Here is a 24661-nt window from a genome sequence, read left to right as displayed (position 1 = left end):
GACAACGGTGAAATTACTAGATTGTATAAAGTAGTCTTTCAACGAACGGCGTACTAAATGTATGGGAGGGTTTGAAGTTAATGTTTGGGATATTTCTGCTTTTAGTTAATAAATTATTAATGTAATTTTACTCATTATATATTTACGAAATTATCGCCTGGCTACAATTTAACGCTTACATCCTGTATACTTTACTCTTTGGTTGACACGTACTACCTATGCGACGTTTGTCATAACTGTCGTAAGTTTACAAAATTTATCAACACCTTGATGGAGCCATAACACGAAAAATTGATTGATTGACAATCTCTATATATGAAGTGTCCATAAAAAAACATTAAATAGGTGGCGCCACAATACACCGAAATGATTTCATTTAATATTTTTTATATGACATTTGTCATAGACCTAGTATGAAGGAAGGTACAGGTAAGGAGAACAATCTCTTATGGGAGAACTGTTGCTGATAAAGTGTTCAGCTGGCAGTTGTAAATAATAGTTCGAAATCTCTCCGTAGCGCTAGGGTAGCACAAGGACATGACATGTTTTAATGTTTGTTTATTTGGGCACAATACATAATTCATAAACCAATACAGTTTCCACCACATACCTAATATATGTCTATATGACATGAACATAACATGAAGTTAGATGATATGGACGCAGTGAAGTACGCTGTCAGTGATTTGAATTTTTTTATCAAATTCTAAATTTGGTTTGCGCTGAATTTAAGTGTTTTTGATGGACACTTTTCATACACATAGATTGTTCTCCTTAGTTCTACCCTCCATATTAGCGACGAGTAAAAGCCATTTATGAATTATCGCCAACGTTCGACATTTTGTTTTACTACTTTGCGAATATTAGAATAAAGTAGATATATTAAAACTATCTATCGATCACAAACTAGACGTGGCCAAGGTAGTTTTTTTGTCGAACTGTCTAGATTGGTGTAGTCTATATAAAAGGACATTAAAAAACATACACGTTTGCTCCATGATTGTATTATTTAAAAGTTACACACAGATAACAGTAACCGACTATATACAATAAAATAACTTGTTTATTAATTTATACTACGTCAATACATAACATACCTAATTTTAGGCATTTACTTATTGTATAAAATAAAAGTATGACATTTCAAATTATAAAATGCAATGAAATATTTACAAATGTAATAAAATGTCATGTTTGATTGCCAAGAGCAATATTCGACATAACATGACCTATAAAATACATATAGCTGTCATGTTATGAATTGATAAAAATGTCGAACATCACCTCGATTTCAGAAACTGAATAATGATTAAATATGGATTAGGTCCATCGTCCCGATAGTCCCCATTTATTACCATTTTATCATTAAGTTTTAAAAGATTTACTACAGAAAAATAAAACTGAAAAAAACTAAAATGGAAATTGGTTTACCATTTGACCCCACAAGGAACTAACGGGAATATTGCTAAAGAAAGGACGCTATGCACGAAGAATTTCGTACAATGCCCGCCATTTCCTATCTGGCGCCGGTGGACAATGACACTGTGCGAGCGGGACAGCAGTATAAATATGCACGTGCGATAGAGATAGCAACAGGCTGGACTGTGTACGAAGTTCTGCTTAGCGCCCTTACTTTATAACACAATTATATTTCATAGACACTTAGATCTGAATTTATCTATTCTATCTGACAGATTACCGTGGTGGTCAAGGTAATAGTCACGGTAATTTGTTTTTTTTTGGTCATAGACATTTTGATTTAACCCTTAAATGCATGATTTTTTTCTTTTTGCCTGAAATTAATATATGTATTACATAATTGTTTACTGATTCTGGAAAAAATAAAAAAACATCGACTTTACTGCTAAATCAGTGTTAGAATTTACATAGGCTAAATCATATTTATGTAAATATATAATTTTCAGTAGGTACACTACTTGTGATATACCTATGATAATGATTTTAAATATAAAATAATTGCAAACCCCGAAAAAAACCGCCTAAATCACTTGTACTAAAAATCACTAACTTTTAGAGATTTTCCAAATTTTCCGCCATTTCGTCTTAAAACTAATGTAATTTTTTAAAACTAAAATATTGCGCAAATTTGAATAAAACATCTGAAAGTGTATTAATTTACGATCAAAATAATAATAATAAAAGACTAAAAATTATGATTCGATTTTTAAAATCTGTAAGCTGTCTAATGCTCTGTAGACATTTGGCAACACTATGCACTTAAGGGTTAAATTTATTTTAGAGTTGGACCACGCTAAGTTTTCATGTCACGTGCTACGTTAAGTAAGGTGTTAATAGGGGCATGTATGCATTCTAACTGCCAAGTTTATGCAAAGTAAGCGTGGTCAGAGTTTACAAATATGCTTGCGCATAGACACCAGGTCTGAATTTATCAGAGCTAGACAATCCGGCTCTGAACTTGACCAACATGTGAGGCAATTCAATTATACAGTATGCTAGTGAGTAGAGCTACTGGGACCAACCCTGAAATGTGTTTTTTTTTTACTTTTCCATAGAAGACATCGACATCTGATCAGCATACATTGGGGTTTTTGGTGCGAGAATATTTTACACGAGCCAAAAAACTAGGTAAAAACTATAAAAACCGATAGTATTTTCACATTTTATAGCACATTTGGAGCTAACTATTACTAATTCATAGTTTGGTAATTATTTTATATAAACAAAATTATAAATACATGAAATCATTCCCGCACCAAAAAGCTTATGCTGATCAGCCAAAATGTATGAAAAGCCGAAACCCATTCGATATTCCGAGGTCGGTCCCACAATAGAAGTAGCTCAGTGTAGCGAACAGGATCTAGCCCTGCATTTAAAGCCCCATGGTGGGAGCCACCTGTATATCCAATGGAAATAATTAGCAACAACCTCATGGTTGCGTGTATGCGATGGGGCTTTACTTTTATTACGTCTAACTAACAGATTATTTAATATTACAGTGATTCTATTATTTACTGCGTCTTGTCGTCTTCTTCCATAGAGAATTCGCTGTCTAACACGACCTGTAACAAACAGTATTTTGTTGTTTAAACAAAAAATAAAAACCCCCTATATGGCAATGCTATATGGTAAAAAAAAAAACAATTTTATGCCGAAAATTTTTAACATCATTTGGTATCAAACATAGCTAAGCACCACCGCAAGGAAACTCATTTACAGGTAAAAAGAACTGCATCGATATCGGTCCATACGCTGGAGGGCTACGATGCCACAAACAGACAGACAGACATTGGCGTCAAACATATAACACACCTGTTTTTGCATAGGGGGTTAAAAAATGGTACCTATTACAGTTTACGGCGCGTGCTGCAGCCTTCTCCCTTTATTTTTAGTGCCCCACCTGCAGGTTGACTTTGGCCCCACAATAGTATCATCTTTTTATTTATTTATTTAGGATCACCAACAGACAATACATCATGAAATAATAATCTGTAGCTTACATAACATTAAGGGTAGATGTTTGTCCAATTATAGGTAACCACCGCTTATTCCAGTATCTTAGGACAAACAATATAGGTACAGTAGGACATTTAGACTTAAGCTATTAATAGATAAAATTTAACAAATATTAAAAGAATACATAGCAGGAAATTATGTTAATTGAATTAATTAATTTGCACTTTGCGACAGAAAAGTAACGAAATAACATATCATTCACATTAACATATTTTAAGAAAAACGAAAATACGAAGGAGACGAAAATAAAATACAATATACCTAAATGTACAAGTTGCAGTCTAACATAGCAATCATCGGACTAACTAAGGAGTCGTCCTACCCTCGTAAAGCCCACGTTTCTACCGCAGTACTAATTACTTCAATGTAAATTAAACCATTTTGAATTGGAACAAAGTTGCATTTTATTCTATTTGAAAATAATAGAAATTTAACCAAATTTCCTTTACATTGGTTTCAGATTCAACGGGCAATTTTTAATAGCGGGCCTTAGAAGTTTAAATGCTTCATGTCATATTATGTCATAACATATTATGTGATATCATATTATGTGATATCATATTATATCATATCATATGATGAAATGATGAACATACCGCTTGCATGCCGGCGACGGCGCGGTCGGTCTCCTTGGCCTCGCTGTCCTCGGGGTCCGCCTCCTCCACCACGTGCATTTGTAGCTCCTGCTCGCCGTCTGACGAACAAACTTACAATGTGTAAATACGATACGAACAATTGTTAAAAATAACGTCATGATTTTTCATGTACCATCACTTTAATATTAAATTAGTACTAACATTTAGTGCAGCACTCATCTGCAACTGGTTATTGACACGAAAATTGCCTCTTAATGAAGTTGAACTTATCAGCTATCGATTCTGAAACTACATATTTTCCTCATGATGTCTGTATGAGCTGCAGGCCCTGTCCATAATCTGTCCGGAGAGAGCGCCAGATAGACCAGACACGTTGATCTGCTGTCTGATCTTGGCTTCTAACTGTTGCTAGAAGTACAGTTGGACAAGTTGTTACATACCTTCCTCATTAGCCTGTATAAGCTGCAAGGCGCCGTCCACAATCTGTCCGGAGGGAACGCCAGATAGACCAGACACGTTGATCTGCTGTCTGATCTTGGCTTCTAACTGTTGCTAGAAGTACAGTTGGACAAGTTGTTACATACCTTCCTCATTAGCCTGTATAAGCTGCAAGGCGCCGTCCACAATCTGTCCGGAGGGAACGCCAGATAGACCAGACACGTTTATCTGCTGTCTGATCTTGGCTTCTAACTGTTGCTAGAAGTACAGTTGGACAAGTTGTTACATACCTTCCTCATTAGCCTGTATAAGCTGCAAGGCGCCGTCCACAATCTGTCCGGAGAGAACGCCAAATAGACCAGACACGTTGATCTGCTGTCTGATCTTGGCTTCTAACTGTTGCTAGAAGTACAGTTGGACAAGTTGTTACATACCTTTCTCATTAGCCTGTATAAGCTGCAAGTCGCCGTCCACAATCTGTCCGGAGAGAACGCCAGTTAAAGCAGACACGTTGATCTGCTGTCTGATCTTGGCTTCCAACTGTTGCTAGAAGTACAGTTTGACATGTTGTTACATACCTTCCTCATTAGTCTGTATAAGCTGCAGGGCGCCGTCCACAATTTGCCCGGAGAGAACGCCAGATAGACCAGACACGTTGATCTGCTGTCTGATCTTGGCTTCTAGCTGTTGCTAGAAGTACAGTTTGATATGTTACATACCTTCCTCATTAGTCTGTATAAGCTGCAGGGCGCCGTCCACAATCTGTCCGGAGAGAACGCCAGTTAAAGCAGACACGTTGATCTGCTGTCTGATCTTGGCTTCCAACTGTTGCTAGAAGTACAGTTTGACATGTTGTTACATACCTTCCTCATTAGTCTGTATAAGTTGCAGGGCGCCGTCCACAATCTGTCCGGAGAGAACGCCAGATAGACCAGACACGTTGATCTGCTGCCTGATCTTCTTGGCTTCCAGCTCGAGCTGTTGCTGGATGTAGAGTTCCTGGTGGTGCACCTTGTTGTGGTACTTGAGGTGGTGGGCTTTTGTGAATTTCTTGTTACACGGTTCGCATCTGAGAAATAAATAGGGTTTTAATAAAAATACAGATGTTAAAAGGTATAAAGATATAGGACCCGTCTCTTTTAATGTAATACAGTTAGAATAATTTGACTTCTTTCGTCATTAGGCGGGTCCACACAAAGCGAGCGAGCGAGCATACGCGCGAGGCAACTTCCTCACGCACAATACGGCCAGTGTAGCCGCGCCTCGGCCGAGGCGGCTCGCTCGGGCGTGGGGAAGGCGCGCGCCGCGTCGGCCGAGGCGCGGCTACACTGGCCGTATTGTGCGTGAGGAAGTTGCCTCGCGCGTATGCTCGCTCTGTGTGGACGCGGCTAGTTGCCGCCGTGAACCGAGTAGCCTCGGAGTTACGGTGTCAGTCGCGAATGCCAAAAATGCCGATTTGATTAGGTCTCGAGCACTGAAGGAAATGACATTTTTATCTTTTACTTAGTGCTATTTACGATTATAAATAAAATAATTAATAAAAAGTTTTTATTTTAGGCAGTCAGTACCCAAAGTGCATACAAAAATAAATTAAAACGAAATCAATAACGAATATAATACAAAAGGTGCCAAACGCCATCGTCATATAGGTGATTAGATGCTCAGTATCTTTTCTGGTTTGGGGTAATAATGGTGGCACAAATGTGTAGTTTGATTAAAATATGTATACTTACGCATATTTCTTCTCGCCAGTATGTGTAAGCATATGGTTAGCCAACACGTACGAATAGGTGAATGCCTTGCCGCACAACGAGCATTGGTAAGGACGCACGCCCATGTGCAACCTGCGTTATAAAGAAATCTATTAGTTTCTTGTCTAATATAATATTTAAACTGCAAATGCATTGACAAACTCAACACAATTTCGATTCTCATGTAGTACATGCAGTTTGTAGTTTGGGATATAACCAGTGTCTAAATACTAAATTAGATTGCAAAAGGATGCGTTAATCACAATAACTGACTTGAGAAAATATGGTCTTCATCAGCAGGTCCATTGATGTGATGATTTCCGAGAATAAATGTATGAGTTATGGTTTAGTTTAGTCTTAGACAGCTTGCCGGTGACAACTTGGAAAGCCTAGCCTTTTTTATGACACGACGAAAGTGTTAATATATATATTCGTCAGTGGGTGCCGGAACCTTCCTGCCCCAACAACCATTACTGCTAAGTATGGCAATTCTTTGTCAGTCGTCAGACATGGGTTGAGTTCTCGTTTTTCTGCCTAGTGCCGAAGTCCCCGAAGCAGCGGTCGCATATGCGGCACTTGTAGAGCCGCTCGGCGTTGTAAAGTACCGCTTCAGTCATCACACACGAGTGTTAATTACCTCTCGTGTTTCTGCCTAGTGCCAAAGTCCCCGAAGCAGAGGTCGCATATGCGGCACTTCTAGGGCCGCTCACCCTTGTAAAGTGTCGCTGCAGTCATCAGGTCATCACACACGAGTGTTAGTTACCTCTCGTGTTTCTTCCTGGTGCCGAAGTCCCCAAAGCGGCGGTCGCATATGCGGCATTTGTAGGGCCGCTCGTCGTTGTAAAGTACCGCTTAAGTCATCAAACACGAGTGTTACTTACCTCTCGTGTTTCTGCCTAGTGCCGAAATCCCCGAATCGCCGGTCGCATATGCAGCACTTGTAGGGTTGCTCAGCGTTGTAAAGTACCGCTTCAGTCATCAAACACGAGTATTACTTACCTCTCGTGTTTCTGCCTAGTGCCGAAATCCCCAAATCGCCGGTCGCATATGCGGCATTTGTAGGGCCGCTCGCCGGTGTGCCGAAGCATGTGTCGCTTAAGTGCTTCTTTCATCACGCACGAGTAGCCACATACGCTGTCAGGGCACAGGGTAAGCGATAGGTATTTGAAGGAACATTTTTTTCCCTCGTTACATTGTGTTCCCATACACGCTTTAGGACTATTTTTAACCGGGTTTTGGTATGGCGTAGTGGGCTGTTCAAATGGTATTAGAACGTTAAACAGCCGACTACATCTACACCGACCCATAACAGTTAATAAGTGATGAACTGGCCTCTCGTGTTTCTGCCTGGAGCCGAAGTCGCCGAAGCGGCGGTCGCACACGCGGCACTTGTAGGGCCGCTGGCCGGTGTGGCGCATCATGTGGCGACGGAGCTCCATGTTGAGCACGCACGAATACCCGCACACGCTACGAAATTTTACGCATGGTTGTATTGTTTTGCGTTTTTTACTACACAACGGCTGTGTTAAGATTTTCAAAGTCGAATTGCGGAAAAATTACGTTTCAATTGAAATTTTTTACATATTAGTATTAGACTCGCAAAACTCAGGCACTCCAGTGCCATATGTAACACTAATATTGAGGTGCAAAAAGAAGAATGTATTGCGATGCAATAAGGGTTGTTTGATTATTTGTAAGTCTAATGGTTTGTGTGACCGATAGCGCGGTTAGAATGCAAAATATATTTAATAGACAGTTATTCTTAGACAGGCGCGTAAAAAAATTGATTCAAGATCTAATTTCAGGGCACTGTTTTAAATCTGATTGTGCAGTCGCCATCAGATATATCAGGGCCGTCAAGGTGCTCAAAAATATCTAAACATGCACATGCACCCTAGCACCATGACAATAGAGGCGTGTTCAGATATTTGGCCATCTTGGCCGCTGATATATCTGATGGCGACTTAAAAACCGCCAAATTATCTATTCACTTGCAATTAATGGAGTTGTTATGTCCATAGTGACGGTATTTTCATTTATGTGATGTCTCAAAATTTAAATGAGACACTAACTTGTTCATTGTTTTATCAAATTCAATATGACGATTTTTTTAATTTTTGACGGGCGCGTAACGCTAATAAACGTTTGTAATATGGGTAAAATATATGAACTATAACTTGTGACAATTACAGTATTGTATTAATTTAGCTAGATTGACATTTAACGAATAGATCGGGTGCGGGTGCGTCCTCAACATGTTTTCATCTAGTCCGTTCAAAAGCAGCGCGTGTGGGAACACTTATTGGGCGCGGGTGTAGTTTACAGTACGTTACGTTAATCACTTTGCATGTTGGCAACCCCACCCGCACCCAACTATTGTAACTATGACTATCATTATCACTATTAATCAGACACCATAGTCTAGTATACTGATGTTCAATAGAAAGTGCAAATAATGTAAACAAACCAAATTTACCTTCATAACTAGTTCTTTAGTATCTTTAACTGTTAAAAGTGCGAGATTACAAAATCTCGCACTTTTCAAAGCCGGCTACCCAGGGAGCCCACGAGTCTCGAAAGGTTAATCAATCATTTGCTCAGAAAAACATATGTTGGTATACAAATACCAATATAAAAAAAATGACTATAAAAAAAAAGAAAAATAGAAAATGTAACCAAACAATAACTCGATTTTATTAGGTACTGATTGTTACCTGCAAACAAACGGTTTGATGCCCAAATGGCGCCGAATGTGCGCCTGCAGAGACGCGTTGGACGTGAACGAGGAGCCGCAAGTCTCGCAAGTGTGCCTGCAAATATCAAACTTATTTCAAATACATATAAAACCGGAAATCATTCGAAATTTAATAACTCATACTTTAGCCGGTAAACTACCACAGAATAAGGAGAAATGACATTATTACATAAGTCAGAGAGCACTTAGAAATGGCCAAATATTGGATTGACGCAAACATCTTTATCATCAAATTGCTTTTTGCTTATACACGTTTGGCTTAGATTGGAGATGTTAACCAAGATAGATTCAGAAGACAGTGATACTCTCTTTGAGCCAGGTGTATCCTTACTTCTATTAGTTACTCACGTTTTCTCATAAACATATCGCTTCTTGCTGGCATATTTCTGCCGTGGCTTAGGGTTGAGGATGTGGTCCGGGATGGGCTCCGAGAAGGCCATGATGGTTTCTTTCAGCAGCATGTCCTCGCCGTCGTCAACTTCTCCAGCTTTCTCCGCCACCACCTTGCGCGGCCGGCCCCGCTTACGGGGTGTTGTAACCTGTTTGAAAATGTCACGTTAGTTTTATTGACTTTATGTAACATTTATTGTCAGATGCGCTAAGCGTGCTCTCTGTTCGTGAGCGCTTTTTGCTACAAAACGGAAAAAATACGCCATCAGCTATGAGCGTAACGCGTAGCTCGCGCTAACAGTAATGCGTTAAAAACTCATCTAACCTGTGATTTCTACTCAGTCTAACATGTAGCCCATGTCAACTGAGCTATAAAAATACAAGGATTTACACCTCATCTCCGAAGTTATATTATATAGTCTTTTGGTTTTGTGGTACCTGATTAATCTGATGAAAAATATATTACTGTTTTTTTACATACCTCTTTTTTAAGGCCTCCATCAGATTCCGCTTCCTCATCAGGTTCAAAATCAGGATCATCACCTCCAGCAAAGTCTGGAAACAAATAATCCATTATTATCATGTCTTAACATTTGTCGTGATAACATTGGTCGTCACATTCAAGGTCCCTCTGAACTAAAAACGGACATGAAAAGTCAGGCTAAATGTGTTTTGCAAAAAATAAAAATAAAGAAGTTACAATACAACACAAATCCTCTTTATTGCACCACCTCAAAAAACATTTACAGAGAGACACACATACAGTCACGGAATTTAATTGTTGAACCATTTAGGAATTACTTACTTTACCTTTGAACCTTAGGTGGGTAAGTTCGTGAAATCCTAAAATCGGATAATAATAGTGCCCAAAATTCAATATTAATAGGCGGGCCAAGGGAAGAGCCGCGTAGCGAGCGTGGAAGAGGCCCCATAAAGCTCGGTATGTGAAATGCTTATGGCTACGTGTGTGTTTGCGATACCCTTCTGTGTGGGCTATTTTTATAGTAATACTAACCAGCACTGTCAAATGGTTCCTCATCTTCTCCAGGCTCCTGCTTAAGGTCCAGGGAGCCAGAAGCCAACAGTGATGTGAGGGATTCCTGCTCTTTCTGAGGTTCTTTCTGCTTCTTGCGTTGGTATGGTGATACATCTGAAATTTTTTACACATAAATATATTGCAAAAAAAATGCTTTGAACAATTCGTTTTTTACAAAGCTGCATTACAATAGGCGTGGCATTCAAAGAGTTAAGCTTCCACTCATGTCTTGCTTCCAACGTTCCAAGAGAAATATGTGCTTAAGAATTTAGTATTTTGCTATTCTGCCAATGGATCTCTGCTTCTTCCCCTTAAAGGCGGAGAGAAAATAGATAGTTTACTTGAAACTTGAACCAAGTTTAAGAGGTTTCCTAAATTGAAGACCAAAAAACTTACCAATCTGACCCTGTTTGTTAGGATACTTCCTTGGCCGTCCCCTGCTCCTCGGCTTGGGAGCCTTAGTCACCACAGCATTGTTAGGAGTCTTGGTGAGTGTCCGTGTCCACTGGATCTGAGGGTCATGTTCCACAGGCAGCTCATATTGCAGGAGTAGTCCATTTTCTTGCTTTATGCTTATTGTTTCTGTTTCTGTTACCGCTGGAAAAACACACATATGTATGTTGGTTAGAATCTTGATAAATAAAAGTCCACAGAAGTAGTTTTGTTCAAAAAGCTGACAACAATTTTTTTATTTATATGAAATTAAAAAAGGTTTGTAGGTAATTTAGGGACTACATGGATACAAGTAACATAGTGAAGAGTATGGTGGTCGGATTATTTCATTAATACTTTGTAAATACTCTTGATATGGTACAAATTAGAAAACCATGGAAACCCAGATGAAAACCATGCTACCATAGTGATGGAAGCAACAGTTTTCTTTAATCATTTGAATATTGAGTTACTTAAATGTGAAAAGTGATCATAATATTTATTTAGGTATAATGATGGAGATAGATATATCTTTAGGTAGCCATAGCCAGTAAGGGCTTGAGTACTAAATTGAGCTAAATGGCCAATACTTGAGGAATAATGTGCATCATACTAACTTTTCTTGGACGAAGAAGCCGTCACAGCAGCAGAGCTCCTCATAAATTCCTCGAGACATTCTTTCAAAGTGTCGTTCGACGACAAACACTGCTGTTTGAACTGAAACGCGAATGTTAGACGGTCCACGCAGTTCAGACAGATAAGCGTGGGCAAAGAATCATTTTTCGTCACCTGTAAACATTAAAATCATCATCATTCTGTTGCAAAATACCAAATTTTTGAAGGTTTACAATTTAGGGATGTCAGCGAAATCATTGAATCTACAAATAAAACAATAATAGCAACATTATTGCTTGAAAAAATAAATGGGGTGGCCATCGCAACCATTTTGTGTGGTAATTTTTACATACCTCCACGCCACAGCAGTAAGTGTACTTGTCACCGAGTTGCTCGTTATTTTCATCCCAATCAAATAAAGATACCATATCACCAGTTTCTAGACATACTCGACAGGTTAATTGCCAATCCATTTTGGTGTAAAAATCACGAGAAACACTGAATCCACGCTAAAATATCACAAAATACTGCATAATTTGTCAACCGGAAACTACAATGCCAAAATGGCGGGATAAAGCCGGCGTCGATAGATTAGTTCCGATTCACGCATGATATGTGAATAAAAAAAAACAAGATCGTAACAGCTTACAAAAAAAAAAATAGTTTAGTTAAACTTTAGTACAATCAATAAATTTTCACATAAAATTTTGAAAGAAAATCTATTAACAAAATATATTATTTCAACAAAATAAATTATTACTGTAGCATTTTTTTGTTTTTCTCATCAAGAATAACTAGGACATGAAAATATCTTCTACTTTATCATCATATCAATAGTGTGTATTAATGCGCTTTTTATTACGAATAAGAACATAACAAAGGAACGTATATCGCGACTTCCGGTTGGAATCCGCACAAATTCATCAATGGCACCAACGTGACCAACGTAACTTTCAGCTGCCCCCTCCCACTCTTTTCTGAAACGTCAATCGCTTACAAATTGCAACAATAATAAACACAATGAATTCCAATAGAAACGGAGAAGACGTGAATTAAATTGAACCAAAATGGAATTGTTTAGATCAGAATCGTATTATATATTTGTTAGGAACGAGTCAAGTTTGTGGTGGAATCGATTTACTGCGAAATTTTCAGTCAGATCAGGTACGTGTTCTACTTACTCTATTTTCCCTTTTTTTGCTTTTTATATGACTAAATTAAATACGAATAATAAAGTATTTGCATGACTTATTACTTTAGAAACCAGTATAATTAATGTTTACGATGATTTGTGCCTTTGAAAGGTGTCTAAATTCAGGTTTTTCTTTTCAGCATGGGATCTGTCGGATATTGAAGATATAGAGTGCTTAGGCATAACAGAAGGCATAATCGGTTTGGTAGAGCATACCAACGTCTACGAACCCCGGTTAATAATTATCAGAGAGGCAGTACCTGTTGGTCAAATATATTTCCATCACACAATATACAAAATTAAGTCTATTGCTTTTCTTAATTCTGGGGCCGTAAACCACGATGTTCAGTTGTCTCCTTGTACGAAGCATGGTTCGTCTGGTGGATCGAAGAGTGCAAGTAAGAAAATGGGAGCCAGGCTGTTTGAAAACTCAGCTTTTCTAAATAAAACTGTGGGGGCGGTGAAGAGTGTTAGTAATACTATAAAGACAACAACGCAACAGGCGGCTACACAAGTAAGACGTGATTTATTACCATTAAAACTGTATCATATGTTCTAAAATGTAGTCATCAGAAACCAAAACTATATAATATTATGGTGGGAAAAACAATCTTCTTCTTTAGCCCTTCTCTACCCTTCGGGTGTAGGCTTCCTTCATTTTATGCCACTCATCACGGTTCTGTGTGACCTGGAGCCACTTCTTCCCCGCAGTCCTTTTGATGGCGTCATCTCAACACATCTGGGGTCTACTTTGAGGACGTCCCTCCCCCCATGGTCGCCACTCCAGTAGACGTTTGCTCCACGAATCGGTTTTTCGTGCTATATGACCAGCCCATTCCCACTTCAATCTGTCTACGCGTTTTACAACATCGGTGGCCTTGCTCTGCTGTCTCAGCCACTCATTTCATTTTACGGTCTCTCAATGTGATCCCAACTAGTTTTCTCTCTAAAAAACAATGATTTTATGATAAATGTTTAACATTTTTTTTTACAAAAAACTAGAAATAAATATTGTTCAACAATACTAAATTTTACACAAAAATACCCATTGTTAAATAAGCATTTTAGATGTAAAAAACGAAAACATTTTATGTCCTTATTTATAAAATATTTTTATTTCAAAAATGTTTTAAAAATAAATATAATAGGACATTATTACACAAATGGACTGAGTCCCACAGTAAGTGCAATAAGGCTTGTATGTATGGATGTATGTCACTTTATTGCACATAAACAGGTTAACATAAAACAGACAAAACAAAAAAAAATGTTATGTACAAAGGCAAACTTATCCAGAACTTATCCTTATCTTGAACTAAGCTCGTGTTGTGGGTACTTAGAGAACTATATAAATAATATAAATACTAAAATACAGTGATATTTTTTTGACAGCAATGCATTCAAAAAACTTTTAGAGTACATATGGTGCTACTTTATCTTTACGTAACTATGTCGAAAATTTAAAGGGCCATGTGTACTGTAAAATGTTGTACGATACATGAGCCAATTTCCTATTCTTTCGCACTTGTAGCATAATGTACTATTATAATATTTTTTAAATACAGGTGAAACACACAGTAAAGAAGCAATGTGACCCCAAAGTCTCTGAACGTTTCGAAAAACGCCTTACTGACGAACTGTACAAAATATTTGACGACACAGACAGTTTCTACTACTCCCGGACCTTGGACTTGACGAACTCCCTTCAACGACAGTATGAGATTGAGAAAGTTCTGGAGACGGAGGAGGGGGTGACCAAGGCTGTATCGGATATTACGAGATGGTGGAAATATGTGGATGATCGGTTCTTCTGGAATAAACATATGCTGAAAGATGTCATCGCTTTAGAGGTAAGGAATGAATGGAATGGGTCAAACATATTTTGGAAAAAGATCTTTTCTGTGAACAAAACATTAAAAGTGAACAACCCGGTACATAGCCATGTTTTTCTCATTTGAGTGTCATGTAGTGTAACTTTTCATTCTCTTAACTTTGCGATTTTTACAGGAAAGACGTGAACTAGTTAAATTTGTATGACCCGAATAGTATAAGGTATACACCGTGTTTTTATTGAATTCCGTTAACTTCGGGGTATCGGTAAGTATGTTTAAGGAAACTAAATGGCATAGTTACTTTTCTAATAAAAATATTTTTTTTTTGTTTATTTTTATTTTTATAATTTTTTTATAAATGTTGCATATAGCGTTGTTATAATAGGGGTGTTACATTTAACTCAACCAAACAATTCAAAACTGTGACATATCAATGTCATTTCGAACATCGATCGTTCGCGTGGTATATAAGATAAAAATAAATTATTGATTTCTTTGAGAAAGTTACATAATTTAAGCTCAGGAATGCACCCTTGAAATTAACGGAATAAAAAAAACACGGTGTATAGCAAGATAGATAGCATTAAGGTATGTAAAGTCCAAGACAATTTATGCTTTAAAAAAAGCAAATGTAGATGTGTAGGTATATCATTGTCATTCTGGTTTTTAAAAGTTGATGTTTGTCAATTCAATGGGGTTGGTCGGTCAAAGTATTTTACAGATGGCACCAGCATAGATGTTACCTGTAAGTCCATAAAAAAAGTGTCAAATTTATGTTTTCTTTTGGGAATTCTAGAAGCCCTTTAAGAATCCAAAACAAAACTAGAGACAAGTAAAACCTATAATGGTGCCATCTATACGAACCTTTGACAGTTGCCAACCCCATTACCATAAAACATTGACTCCATATAGCGCCATCTACTACTGCTGTCAAAATCTTGGTCTTTAAGTTACCATTGATCAATAACTCTTTTTTTTTTTTATGGGACATTATTACACAAATTGACTAAGTCCCACATTAACCTCAATATAGGCTAGGCTTGTGTTGAGGATACTTAGACAATCACACGAATACATGCCCTTACCCACTAGGCCAAACCACTCGTCAAAAGTCAAAACTCTTTGTTTATAATTTCTTCATTTAGATTCTTTCTTAAGGTGTTTCGTAAGTTCGTGTTCTTCTCTCACTCTCACTTAGCTTAAGCGTGAGCGAGATGGAAGTGCGTGCCCGGGAGCGCGGATAGCATGTTTTTTTAATTTCAATTATTTGTATGTTGAAATAAATAAAAAAGTAATCGATATGTTCCCTCAAACTTGATACTGCCGATTTTTAGAAGCAATTTTCATATTTATGTAGCTTAAATTTATTTAAAAAAAAATTATGTGTATTTTAGACCTTTCATGTTCATTTTTTTTCTATAGAGCAATAGTCAAAAACTTAAGATTCCAATCGATACAGTCCCTTGAGAAAGGCCTCAAGATTGCTAATTAAATGTATGGCAGCCGTATTGTGATCCAAAAAAACTCTACGACTTTTTTAAATCCGTTTTCTGAACCTACTGCACCTTGAACATGCATGCATATAAAATGTAACTTTAATTTAAATAACTGAGGTAGAAAAACAAGTAATAAGTGTTTAGCTAATACCATTGACATATATCTAAGGACGGGCCTTACGGGCAATAAGAATGGGGCCAGTACAGTCACGTCTGAAAACATCGTCACGATCGAAGTGCCAAAAATATATATACACGACCTTATGGTCTATATATTAGGGTAGTGTATACATATTTTTGGCACTTTGTCCGTATCGATATTTTCAGACATGACCGTACCTCGTAATATCCTCTTTATTTGTTGTAAAATAAATTATTTCAATTTTATACTTTCATTTATAAAGCCAACATAATAAGCCCATCAAATAAAATTAGCAAAACTCTGATTATATATTTTTTTCAATTCAAGTATCAGAAACATTTTTGTCTGTATTTTATCAACATGACTCAAATAACATAATGTAACACACAGCATGTACTCCATAAATTATCTTATCAATAGGTAGTATTGTACCTATTAGCCATAATAAAATTTTAAACAGTACAACTAAAACAATCATTTTTACCAATCAGTGATAAGCTGTACTTATATACAATACTTTGTATTGTATGCCTCATTGAATGAAAACAATAGAAATAGGTATTACGCATTCTAGTGTTTAACTTTAACGGATATAAGGGTGTCAATAAAACGTATTTTTTTAAATAAGTTATACTTAATTATGGAAAATATTTTCGCTCCGACTTATAAAGGCTTTAAATTGGAGGCATAATAGGTGGTCTTATATAAAAAGAGGAAGCTCTCCTAGACAATTTAAACGGTCTTAATGTTGGATTTTTACGCTGCTGTGTGCGAACGGGACATCGCTATATATATGCATAGCGCTGTCTCGCTCATACACCAGACTGGCATGCGGTTCTGGATCATTGTAATAACCGATTATACTATGATCTAAGACTATTGGTCACGTCATATGCTCATACATTTAAACGGTTTAAAACTTGGGCTTTAGGTCTAGGAAATAAGATTCAAATTCTATCAAAAAAAATACCGTTTCGCCAATTGAAACTCGAACTCATGCCCGTGTATGTATGCATTTTAGACCGTCCGTCTTTGTGTTAAGATCGAAACTCTTATGAATATTTTTACACTTGACCCGTGACCGGAAACTGGAGCGTGTCAAGGGCGGAGGGGAAATCCGTCGAGCGATCACGCTCCGTTTTAAATGGAACTTTAAACTGATGTTTTACATTCGTCATTCATATGTGTAGTCATGCTTATTTCCTAGGCAGTAAACGTACTATCGTCATGTAGGTAGTATACCCGCTGCATTCTTTGGTACCTACTTGCGTCTAGAATTAGAAAGAGGAATGTTACGTTAGAGAACATGCATTTAATGAGATGCCGTGTAATATTAAACTTGTTATGAATTTATTATTATTTTTGTTGTCGTCCACAGCTATGCTCTTTTCAGTGGAGTAATCGCCACTCTTCTCTTTGCTGGGCCAGCCTTTTAACTTCGTCGTACGACACGAGAGAAACTTTATCTTTTATTTGGCTGAGATATGTGAGCCTCAGCCTTCCTCTCCTTTTCTCCTCGATCTTGCCCTTCAGAATGTTTAAAAAGAATCTGTCGTGTCATATCAGGTGGCCAACCGTCTTTTGCCCCTTCTGTTAGCTATTTTGTCTAACAGACATCTCTTCTCTCCTGCCATGCTCAGTACCTCTTCGTTCGTTTTTCTTTGTCTAATCCTGGATTAGCTGAACAGAAATGAAGAGGATTGGGAAATCCTAACGAAAATATCCTAATAAATCTTATTCCTCCGTCCCTAGGCACCTATTCATTTCGTGGTGATATTAATGAAAAAACTAGTTCTTCATTAGGTTTTACGGTGGCCACTCATTGTATTCTAATATATTAAATGCCTTGTTTCAGAGCCCTCACTGCGACGAATGGGTCCTGCCCATCATCCAAGGATTCGTCCACTTATCCCAAATAGCGGTCGAACCAGCGGACGCGAACCCCCTCAATACGGAGTCTCTATCGAGCGGGGGGTCTTGCGATGAAACATTTACGCTGGGCGTTATATCTCGTCGCTCAAGATTCCAAGCTGGGACTAGGTAAGTCTGTTACAGTCTTTTTTGTGCACAATAGAGAGAGAGAGGGAGAGAAGAGCTTCAACACAAAGTCACCTATCATCCAAAGATTCGTTCACTTATCCCAAATATCGGTCGAACCAGAGGACGCGAACCCCCTCAACACGGAGTCTCTATCGAGCGGTGTGTTTGTGATGAAATATTTACGCTGGGCGTTATATCTCGGCGCTCAAGATACCAAGCCGGGACTAGGTAAGTCTGTTACACTGTCTCTTTTGTGCACAATAGACAGAGGGGGAGAGAAGAACTAAACACGGAGTCACCTATCGTTTAAGGATTCATTCTCTTATCCTAAATAGCGGTCGAACCAGCGGACCCGCTCAACACGGAGTCTCTGTCGAGCCAAGATACCAAGCTAGGTAGTCTCATACCTAACTATCGAGGAAAACAATCAATATGAATAATATGATTAATGCTATGGTAACTGCGGTTATATTTGATTAAAATAGTATTTTCCTGATATCTTTGGTGACCTATTAAAACAAATGGTATTAAAAACCCCAAATTTTTGGATTTTTCATTATTACTGGTACAATTGTGGGGAATTATAATATAATAGACATTTTTTTTTTCAAACAACACTTCAATATGTCATACCCTGGCCTGGGGGTCGTCAGGTGGGTCGTGCATGGTTGTAATCACGAAATAAGACGCGATACTCGCAGTTCCGATGGGTATTTTTACAAATAATAAAGTATTTACAAATAAATATAAATACGAGTATAACAAAGAAATCGAGATGTGGTGTGGAAATAGTTTCCAGTCAGCAATGCCTTTGACACGGCTAGCGCAATTAAAAGGGTTCATCGATTATATGAGATGTGTAAAATCTAAGATCAAAACCGGGATAACGCACATCGAACCACGCATGATTGAAGGTTCCCTACCTACATACGATATGAGAAAGCCATACGCGCTAAAAAGTGAATCTTCACGGAACTTACGTCCTTTTAATCATAAAAATGTTGGTCTCGAAGTCTAAGTAGCGAATATAATACACCCATATTCCAAATTTCATTAAAATATCACTAATAATTTTCGATTTTAAATGGCCGTTACATACGGACAGACTGACGGACATGAAAAAACTAAGCCTTAAAAACGTGCCCCCGAGTTTGACAGCCGAACCCTTACAATATAATAATATATTCAGTGCGAAATTGACTCTTAAAGAAACAACTGTGTTTGATTACAGGTACAACCGACGCGGAATCGAGCCAGAAGGCCATGTCGCCAACTACGTGGAAACTGAGCAGATCGTGTCCATCATGTGCTCTGACAGCATCCACAGAGCATCATTTGTGCAGGTAAGTTCATTATACTCCTTCCAATATGTCCTTGCTTGCAATTGTAGCTTTACTCAACTTACGCCTGATTGAGTAGTACTGGACGAAGGTTAAGGAAGATCTCTCGATCGTTTAACCGATTACATCAGAAAACATAAGGCACGCTTGCATCCACCTTGCGAGGGTAATGTTGCTCGCAGGGTGGATGCAAGCTCCTTTAACATTTATATTGTGTTACATCTTATTTCTGACTTTAAAGTGTTGTTCTGCTAATTTTGAAATTTTGTCAGACAAGTAGTTTAGGGTCTTTATTTTATACTTATATCTTCTTTAGTGGGTGATCTCAGATATAGGATTAGTAAGATATAAGAATTTATTTTATTTGTATAGCTATATCGCGATATAGGAAGGGTCTCCATGACAGACAATCGTCTAAATATCCAAAAGTTACCTTGACACCAAGCTGAGAGGAATCCTTTTAAGTCACATGTCACGTTATAAATGTTTTTGTGACATGTTTTAATTAAATTTTTGTTGTTTGAACGTTCTGCATAAATTTTATTCTATTCAATTCTAAATATAGTGTTATTTAAATTATGCTGAAAGAGGAAATGATAATTACCTAATTCAAGAGCCTTTGTTTAATACATATGTTAATACCTAACATGTTTTGAGAGTCATTTTGCCCATAATAATTCAAAGTTTAAATTTTTGTTGACGTTAATTCGATGAAAGATTCGAATGAAAGTGTATTAAAACAATTCCGACATTTAGGACTGATATCAGCAAGTACAGTAAGAGATAAAAGTGAATGACCAAGTGAAAGGAAAATTGTCTAACTATGAGGTTGCGTAATAGTACACTAAAATTAAACTCAAACCGATACGCACTGGTGGGTACATTACTTTCCTTATTTTATTACGAATTTGTATACTTTCCAATAATTCATATGGAGTCATTTATGTTACACTAATTTTGTAATGCATAATATGAAACTAATAGTATCATTTGTATAAGTAACTCTAACCTAAGCCTATATAAGGATGGATATATAATGTGTAAAATATTTTTCATCTGTCCTAATCGGAAGGTTCTCCTTTCATAGGCTGATAGCCGGGTGGAAAGTTGCATTTCCCACCCTAGGGTGGTAAGTTTTTTTTTTTTATTCGTACTTCGAGCAACGGCTAACAGCCATATATGCCATATTATTCAGTTAAAAGCTGTCATATTAGCTTCCGCATTTTTATAACAAGTACCTATTATCGAAATTAAATGTCAATTGTATTGCATTATTAAAAATTTATATAATTTGACGGTTAAGAGAATTAGGAACTGGAATTGGCGCCATTTACATTTTGGTCGGAAAATAATTCTAAAACCATAGTCAATCCGATCTCAAATTGGGATGTGTCAGAAACGGCCTTAATGTATACGCGCCTTAAACAAAGTGAAACTGAATGAATGAAAAATAAACGTAATGTAGTGATAATATTTTAAACATTCATCGTCATTTACTTATATTTATTTATTAACAAATATTTGTGTTTAATTCATATATTTGAATATTAAATACAAGTAGTATAATTTTTATACACAATAATAAATATTTTGGCAGTAGCTACATTTTATATTTATGACATAAAATTAAAAAATAAACTAATTAGGAAAAAGCGGGAATAGGTATCGGTACTAAATGAACTGACAATATTTTTATCTCAAGAAATATACCTATAATAAACCTACATTTCTTGTGTTTGACTTTCCTCATAGTCGAAATGAAAAGTAGAGTTTTTAACTCGGGTAAACCACCCTTGGTTAACAATCTACTATTAAATTAATAAAATGAAATATTTTCCAATATATCTAAACATGAAATAAGATTTTTTCGAGCAAATGTGATGAAATGCCTTTTACAAAGTATGGAAGCGCTATGTTAGTAATAAACCAAACCTGGCTTAGTTGCGATTAGAGTCTGTGCGGAAAGAGAAGAGTCATAAAATTTACTGGTTCCCTTATATTTCACGACTCTTCGCTTTCCGCACAGACTCTAATTCACTTTTCTCGTAACGTTTTCTATCACAGAAAAGCGACCTCATTGGCACGTGTGGGTTCGAATACACGACTTCTATCTTACCGTAAGGATACATCGCTCATGGTCATGGCTCATTCCATTTTGTATCAGGATCAGTAGGGCTAAGATGGTCGGCTCTTTATCATTTGTCAGCATGCCTGTCACGTTTTAACAAGTATGTAAGTGCGAAAGTGACGGGCATAGTGACAGGTGATAAAAATGCGACCATGATACCGTTGCAGGGTAATGTGCCAGAACTTCTAGGCCTTTGTCTAAGTTTCCCCGAGAAAATATACTGTCATTAAATCCTTATAAATAAATATTTGGGGACAATCTTACCCAGATCGACCTCGCCCCCAACTAAGCAAAGCTTATACTTTGGGTACTAGGCGACGATGTACATACGAATATAAAACAGTTATATGTAACTTGTTTACAGGTTCGAGGTTCGGTCCCGATATTCTGGAGTCAGCCTGAGTATAAATTCAGACCACCACCTCGTCTAGATAAGGGTACGTATAAAAATACCATCTATTCTGTTTTCTTTTTGTTTCATCAAAATGCTGAATATTTTCTCAAAAGTGAACGTGTTTTTATACAAAATCATTGCAATACAGCTACATGTAATGGATATTTTTATTGTAACTTTTATTTCAGGGGAAGAAGAAACACAAGAAGCCTTTAAAAAGCACTTCGAGGAAGAACTAAAACTGTACAAGCAAGTCTGTATAGTCAATCTAGTCGAACAACAAGGCCGGGAACGGGTTATATTCGAGGCCTACGGAGAACATGTTTTGAAGTACAACAGTCCGGACCTTATATACGCCACGTTTGACTTCCACGAGTCTTGGTAAGTAACTACCTAATTTTGCTTGTGAAGGTTATATAAAAATATGTCGGGAGATTCCCAAATAAACATTTTAACAGAGCGCTATGACATTTAGTGTGAATCTGAACTAGTATTCAATATTAAATAACTCTAAATTTTTAATATTATCTTTGCAGCCGTGGTATGCACTACGAGAATGTCAGCATTCTCATCAACGCTCTCGTTGAAGTGATCAACGAGATGCGATTCTGCTGGCGCGACGACCGCGGCCTCATCTGCTCGCAAACCGGCGTTTTTCGGGTCAACTGTATCGATTGTCTGGACCGCACCAACGTAGTACAGGTATGGATATTATTGTATGTCTATGCAGAAAATCGTTGTTTCATAAAAAAATTAGAGATTTTTCACAACGCTCATTCGGTTTAATGTCCGCGCTCCGCTCACTTTACCTCGCTATGTCTACGAGTACCTCGCTACCTTCGATGAATATTTTATTTATAAATCCTTTATTGGGATTTTTTCCCCAGTAGTTAGCACCAAAATGTTGTTAGAGTTCAATACTAATAAAAACAATAGAAATAGTCTAGTATAAATATAAAGTGCTTTAATAAAGGCAGTTTATTGAAACAGTACGATTACTGTTTCAATAAACTGCCTTTACAATTAAAGTAATAACTAATTAACTTATAATTAAATCAACTTTAATTCGTGATTGATGGGAGATGAGACAGCTTTACTCTATATATTTATACTGTTTTTATTAGTATTGAACGTTAGCAAAATTTTGGTGGTAACTACGGATTAAACCTTTTTCAGGCCGCATCAATCTACAAGGTTTTCCCAAAAAATCCAAATATATTCCAATTAATCCAGCTTTGATGATTCATTTGAAGACAAGTAATATTTCCTGAAAGTGTTATCTAATTTGAACCTTAAATCGGAATACTAAAGATAAAATTCTAATGGCGCGTATGTGGTCGATAAATCGTACTATGCCTGAAAAAGGGTTAATAATCCCACCTTGTATCAGGTGGAAAAAAATCTCAGTAGTTACCACTGGTAACAATTTGGTGGTAACTAGTGGGAATAACCCAATAAATCCTATCCCTCTGTTTAACTAGGGCAGTGGGGACTAAAAAATCGGCTCTAAGAATACTATTTTTTATCCTTTACTTAATTTCGAGTTGTCCGTATGATCGTAAATTGCCTACAGACGGCCATAGCCAAGTATGTGCTGGAGCTCCAACTGTGCCGCCTCGGTCTGGGAGCGCCGGGCAGCGGCCTGCCGCCCGCCCTGCGCAACGCCTTCCTCACACAGTGGGCTGATAATGGAGACATACTGTCTAGGCAGTATGCGGGAACTAAGGCGCTCAAGGTACTACAATATATAATCACTAATCGTATAGATCCAGTTCATTATTGTTTAATGCACGCTTTTCTGAAGTATCAAATGTTATACTCGTAACTTGCACCTTAGCGTTGTGTTGAGATGCCTTTGCTGATGCATCGAAAACCACGCGGATTTTGTTGGTATCTCAATCTTATTTCATAATAGCATGGTGTGGAAGATATACAATTATACAGCGTGTAATCGTTAAGTGTAGCCAGGCAATTATTCCGTAAATATAAGAGATATTAGAAAACTTCAAACTGATATCGAAAGTGCGTTACCCTATGAGTAAAATTACATTAATATTTTTTTTTAATAGCATTAGTAGGCTAAATTATTATTTTTTCCTAATCTAAGCCATTTCACACCGAATGTCGTAAAGTGGCCATAACGCCACCATAATGAATGCAGAAAATATCTATACAGAGATTTTTTAATTACATTAGATGCTAGAAGCAATTAATACTTCTTTATTGTACAGGGAGATTACACGCGAACAGGCGAAAGAAAATTTACGGGTATGATGAAAGATGGAATGAATTCAGCCAGCAGGTAACTATTATTATGCGTAACAATCATTCATATGAATATTCAAACTATTATATACCCGGTTATTGACATTGGCATTTGACATACTAGTCACTGCATACAAATTCTTTTGTATTTTGCAAAAAAAGAACGACGTGACGGGCCTTTTCTTCTGGCAGATTCGTGATCCGCCATTTTAGCGACGCGATGACTCAATGCGCCATAGACATCGCTCTAGGGCAGCCCATAAACTACGCCACCATAGATGAACACGACAGCGTGTGGCGCGATTTTAAAACGGCCAGCCTTAT

At 37.3% G+C, this 24661-nt stretch overlaps 2 protein-coding genes across 5 annotated transcripts in view; one reads left to right on the top strand and one right to left on the bottom strand.

Moving 5' to 3' along the window:
• Positions 1-988: 988 nt before the first annotated feature.
• LOC133529491 (zinc finger and BTB domain-containing protein 17-like) lies at positions 989-12142 on the bottom strand. Of its 3 annotated transcripts, none has more exons than XM_061867206.1 (12): positions 11862-12142; positions 11511-11682; positions 10858-11058; positions 10441-10575; positions 9907-9980; positions 9384-9574; positions 8995-9090; positions 7280-7747; positions 6263-6373; positions 5393-5598; positions 4092-4189; positions 989-3041 (listed from the first exon to the last, which is right to left on the bottom strand). In XM_061867206.1, exons 1-12 carry the CDS (start codon positions 11979-11981, stop codon positions 2991-2993), a joined length of 1923 nt encoding a protein of 640 aa, XP_061723190.1. In that variant the 5' UTR covers positions 11982-12142; the 3' UTR covers positions 989-2990. The 3 variants fall into 3 exon arrangements, with proteins under 3 accessions (XP_061723190.1, XP_061723191.1, XP_061723192.1); XM_061867207.1 differs by having other exon boundaries at positions 7613-7747; positions 11862-12138; XM_061867208.1 differs by having other exon boundaries at positions 7280-7414; positions 11862-12138.
• An 87-nt stretch (positions 12143-12229) lies between these two features.
• LOC133529490 (phosphatidylinositide phosphatase SAC2) overlaps positions 12230-24661 on the top strand; it is a 32367-nt gene continuing 19935 nt past the window's right edge. For both annotated transcript variants that reach the window (XM_061867205.1, XM_061867203.1), the window contains exons 1-10: positions 12230-12672; positions 12841-13214; positions 14266-14550; positions 18026-18210; positions 19442-19553; positions 22043-22115; positions 22261-22453; positions 22609-22774; positions 23646-23807; positions 24304-24374. In XM_061867205.1, the coding sequence (XP_061723189.1) occupies positions 12576-12672; positions 12841-13214; positions 14266-14550; positions 18026-18210; positions 19442-19553; positions 22043-22115; positions 22261-22453; positions 22609-22774; positions 23646-23807; positions 24304-24374 (1718 nt within the window). In that variant the 5' untranslated portion in view covers positions 12230-12575. The remainder of the gene's footprint in view (positions 12673-12840; positions 13215-14265; positions 14551-18025; positions 18211-19441; positions 19554-22042; positions 22116-22260; positions 22454-22608; positions 22775-23645; positions 23808-24303; positions 24375-24661) is intronic.

Source organism: Cydia pomonella, chromosome 21 (assembly GCF_033807575.1).
Source record: "Cydia pomonella isolate Wapato2018A chromosome 21, ilCydPomo1, whole genome shotgun sequence".
In the NCBI taxonomy this organism is placed as follows: Eukaryota; Metazoa; Arthropoda; class Insecta; order Lepidoptera; family Tortricidae; genus Cydia; species Cydia pomonella.
This window is presented reverse-complemented; position numbering and strand designations above follow the sequence as displayed.

Excerpts from the sequence above, each read along its gene's own strand:
- LOC133529491 (XM_061867206.1), bottom strand. The coding sequence starts at position 11,981 with ATGGATTGGCAATTAACCTGTCGAGTATGTCTAGAAACTGGTGATATG. Across the intron at positions 11,059-11,510 it reads GGCTTCTTCGTCCAAGAAAA|CGGTAACAGAAACAGAAACA; the intron begins GTTAGTATGATG and ends GTGTTTTTCCAG. Across the intron at positions 4,190-5,392 it reads TATACAGACTAATGAGGAAG|ACGGCGAGCAGGAGCTACAA; the intron begins GTATGTAACAAC and ends TTTGTTCGTCAG.